Genomic DNA, 3,536 nt, shown 5'->3' with positions numbered 1-3,536 from the left:
TTATCATATTTCAGCTTCCACAACCATCTAATATATATATATATATATATGTGTATATCTATATCTATCTATCTATATATATATATATATATATATATATATATATATACACACACAAACATCTTTAAAATAATCTTTGTGTGAACATTTTCAAATCTCTCGTCGTAAACACAAGATTGAACACCCAACTTTAACGTTTTATAATAATTTTTAGTCAAGTTTTTGCAAAGTACAAATATTGTACACACATAAAGAAGTGTAGTTTCCCAAAATATTCCTAATTTTATAGCTTTAACCATTATTACAGTAATAATAAGAAGGAAACCTTACCAAGACTCGATTCATCGCTGAGGAAGACATGGTGCCAGGGGCAGGTAACTCTGAACTTCCTTTGATCTGAACAGGAATTCTATCTCCAACTTTTATAAAGTCTCTTCCTCTTATATCACGTTGTAGAAATGATTTGTAGGAGTATCAGCATTCTTTCAGTCTATGGTCACAAACTGAAATTTGAGATGCGAACTTTCGCAATACTTGTCCCTTATGCACAGATTTTTTATTTATTTTTTTTCAACTAAACACTCTGAAACTTCGGAGACCGGTAGTATGTGTTATGTAGTATGTGTTACTCTTAATGTTTTTGACAAAATTTTGTATTTTAGAAGTTATTTTGTGTTAAAATTGCCGTATTTGGGTAATTTTAACCAATCAATGACGTACATTCAGCTGAAGAAAATTACTGCTGCTGTTAGCGAACAACTTCCGGGTCCAGTGACAAAACGATGAATCTTCGACAACAGAAAAATTTAAACTGAAAATCTCCCCTAACAAAACCTTTCTTTAATAACCAGAGCTGTTTTTGATAGCAACATATATGAGAATGTGTGCATCTATCTATCTATCTCTATATATATATATACACACATTAATAATAATAGGGAGAAGTTACAGAATGACAATGGCCAAATTCGTGTTTGATAAGTGCAAATACACGAAACTCTCAGTTTTTGACTTATTCACTAACTGCTGCCGATGATATATATACATACATATATGTGTAAAAAAAAAGTCTCCTCACGCAATCGAACCAATGAAAGAGCCTCAAAACCGTTCCCGATCGAGCGTTCGGTCCGACAGGACTGCCTCCTATCCGCGCTTCTGTATGTAGTGGCTCTTGAGCTGCTGCTGCGGGGGATGATCCGTGTGATCTATGTTATGGTAGAGGAGCGACGGGTATAAGGATGATGTCACCATCGTCGTGTCTGATGAGGAGCAGTTACCTCGAGTAAAAGAGGTGGCAGGCAAAAGTTAACCAGGAAAGATCAGTCGGTTTGCAACTCGGCATCTGGAGAGGCAAGTCGATGCCTCCCAACAGCGTCGTAGGACGTTGGATGGAGGGCCCGGTTAAACTGTTCGGAGTCTGGTTTGGGCCAGATCTACAGATGGAGAAAGACTGGAGCAAGGTCACAAGACGTTATCTTGGCTAGGGAGGGCGGAGGTTGCACAGGTTTTTCTAACATCTGTGATAACCTACCGCCTAACCGTCATGCCTTGCCCCAAGTTGTGGCTGATCAAGTTGGAAGGGTTCCCATTTCGCTTTTTGTGGAAGGGGATTACAACAGGGAGATGGATGAAGCTCTATTACAATGGAAAGAGAGCTAGGTTTGTCTGTTCCTGTTACTGTGGAGGGTAGACGTAAACAGAGAGTATGGAACAATCTGCGTTCAAGTGTCACTTTCAACTTTCTCCTTGATCAATCTGATCGATTGTTAAAGTGTCGCCTACTTTTAGCTAGTGCAAAATTCTCAGGGGGCCAGATTGATGCCCTGCCTGTGGCTATCATTGGAGGTTTACTCAATCTAGATGAAATCCGTATCTCCATCGCACTCAGAATGGGAACTGACGTCTGTAGGGAGCTGAGGGGTCGGTTTTCCTCTGGCAACGTTTTCATGCAGGCGGCATTTTGGGGTCTGATGTATAAACTTGTATAAGATTGGGGACCCGGGGTAGAGACGTCATGCTCAAAGGTTTTCCCAAGCAGCTCACACTCTTGCTACGCTACTATAGCAGGAACACCCCATTCGATCGCAAGTCTTTTCGATCAGCTGATCAGGGTTGAAACATAAACAACACACAAAAAAAAAAAATGTTCATTAGAATTGTCTCCCTTGTTTACAACCGGATGTTGATTTATTCGATATCAAAATGGCCGTCTACGTGGCAAATTTAAAAACATGCGGTGCCTTAGTCTCTCTCTTATTTTTCTATTTACTTCCCACTTACTGCCATGGTAACCTTGATGACGTGGCCTACCAGGTACCTGGGACACACAATGTTGCGTTTGGGACAGCAAAAAGTAACAGGTATTTATTGTACGATGTCAATCATGGCGAAGGCTTCAACCTTCGTCGAGACGTTTATATGCGAGTGGCTAATTTAGCCAAAAGCCTCAACGCGATCGAACCGTGGATACTAGTACTGCCTCCCTGGGGTAACCTTTATCACTGGCAGTCAGAGAATTTGGAAGGGAGACAGATACGTATACCATGGTCGCTGTTTTTTGATGTCGCGAGTCTCTCGTATCATGTACCAACGATGGAGTTCGATGACTTTTTGAAAGTGACTGGATCGAAGGGACATATTGACCAAGTTTATTATTTACAGCATTATAAAGAAGGTTGGACGGATGGGAATTTTGTTGAGAAAATCGATGAGCGTGAATGTCTGGAGAAAAAACGGTACAATTTGGATGAAAATAATCTTTGGAGAGGCTGGTTTTTTGGTTACTATGACGACATCCGCGCCAAGCACTTTAAATGCCTGTCTGTTCAAGGCCATGCCGGTATAATGAAGCCTATTTTGTTGAAGAATACTACTTCTACATCTGTCTTGGTGGATCGTGCTGAAAATTTGTTGCATGACCTCTACGGCGACAAAGAATATTGGCGTGCTCGAAGAAGCATGGTTTTCTCCAAGGACCTCCGTTCTATAGGTGACAAATTCCGTTCAGAATTCCTCAATTCTACAGACGAGACTGACAGAACCATTTGGGAATCAGACTGGCGGAAAATGATTCGCAAAGAGCGAAATGCATTTGGTGGGCCGTATCTGGGCGTTCACCTCCGTCGTAAAGATTATTTACGTGCTCACAGGGACCATGTCCCTACGTTGAAGTTTGCAGCTAAACAAATAAGAAAGCTATTGAAACAATTTGGATTACAGAAAGTGTTTATTGCTTCTGACGATCCAGATGATGTGGAAAAACTAAGAAAGAAGTTGAACAAAAAATACCAAGTTTATAACTTCATACCGTCGAAGGATATTTTAACAAAATACATGGACGGCGGCGTAGCTGTTATCGACCAGTGGATCTGTGCCCATGCCAGGTACTTTATTGGAACCCATTTATCGACCTTTTCATTTCGAATCCAAGAAGAAAGGGAAATTTTAGGTTTTAAAACAATTACAACTTTTAATAGGTTATGTAAAGAAGAAGAAGGAGAAGAGTGCGAACAGCCTTCGAAATGGACGATCGT

At 40.5% G+C, this 3,536-nt stretch overlaps 2 protein-coding genes across 2 annotated transcripts in view; one reads left to right on the top strand and one right to left on the bottom strand.

Moving 5' to 3' along the window:
* LOC106882680 (39S ribosomal protein L13, mitochondrial) overlaps positions 1-459 on the bottom strand; it is a 32,558-nt gene extending 32,099 nt beyond the window's left edge. The window contains exon 1 of the mRNA XM_014933440.2: positions 331-459. Within this exon, the coding sequence (XP_014788926.1) occupies positions 331-360 (30 nt within the window). The 5' untranslated portion in view covers positions 361-459. The remainder of the gene's footprint in view (positions 1-330) is intronic.
* A 1,717-nt stretch (positions 460-2,176) lies between these two features.
* LOC106882679 (GDP-fucose protein O-fucosyltransferase 2) overlaps positions 2,177-3,536 on the top strand; it is a 17,542-nt gene continuing 16,182 nt past the window's right edge. The window contains exon 1 of the mRNA XM_014933439.2: positions 2,177-3,534. Coding sequence (XP_014788925.1) covers positions 2,206-3,534 — 1,329 coding nt within the window. The 5' untranslated portion in view covers positions 2,177-2,205. The remainder of the gene's footprint in view (positions 3,535-3,536) is intronic.

The sequence above is a fragment of the Octopus bimaculoides genome, chromosome 8, assembly GCF_001194135.2.
Source record: "Octopus bimaculoides isolate UCB-OBI-ISO-001 chromosome 8, ASM119413v2, whole genome shotgun sequence".
NCBI classification, from domain to species: Eukaryota; Metazoa; Mollusca; class Cephalopoda; order Octopoda; family Octopodidae; genus Octopus; species Octopus bimaculoides.
Note: the sequence above shows the minus strand (reverse complement) of the source record. Positions and strands in the feature narration are given on the sequence as shown.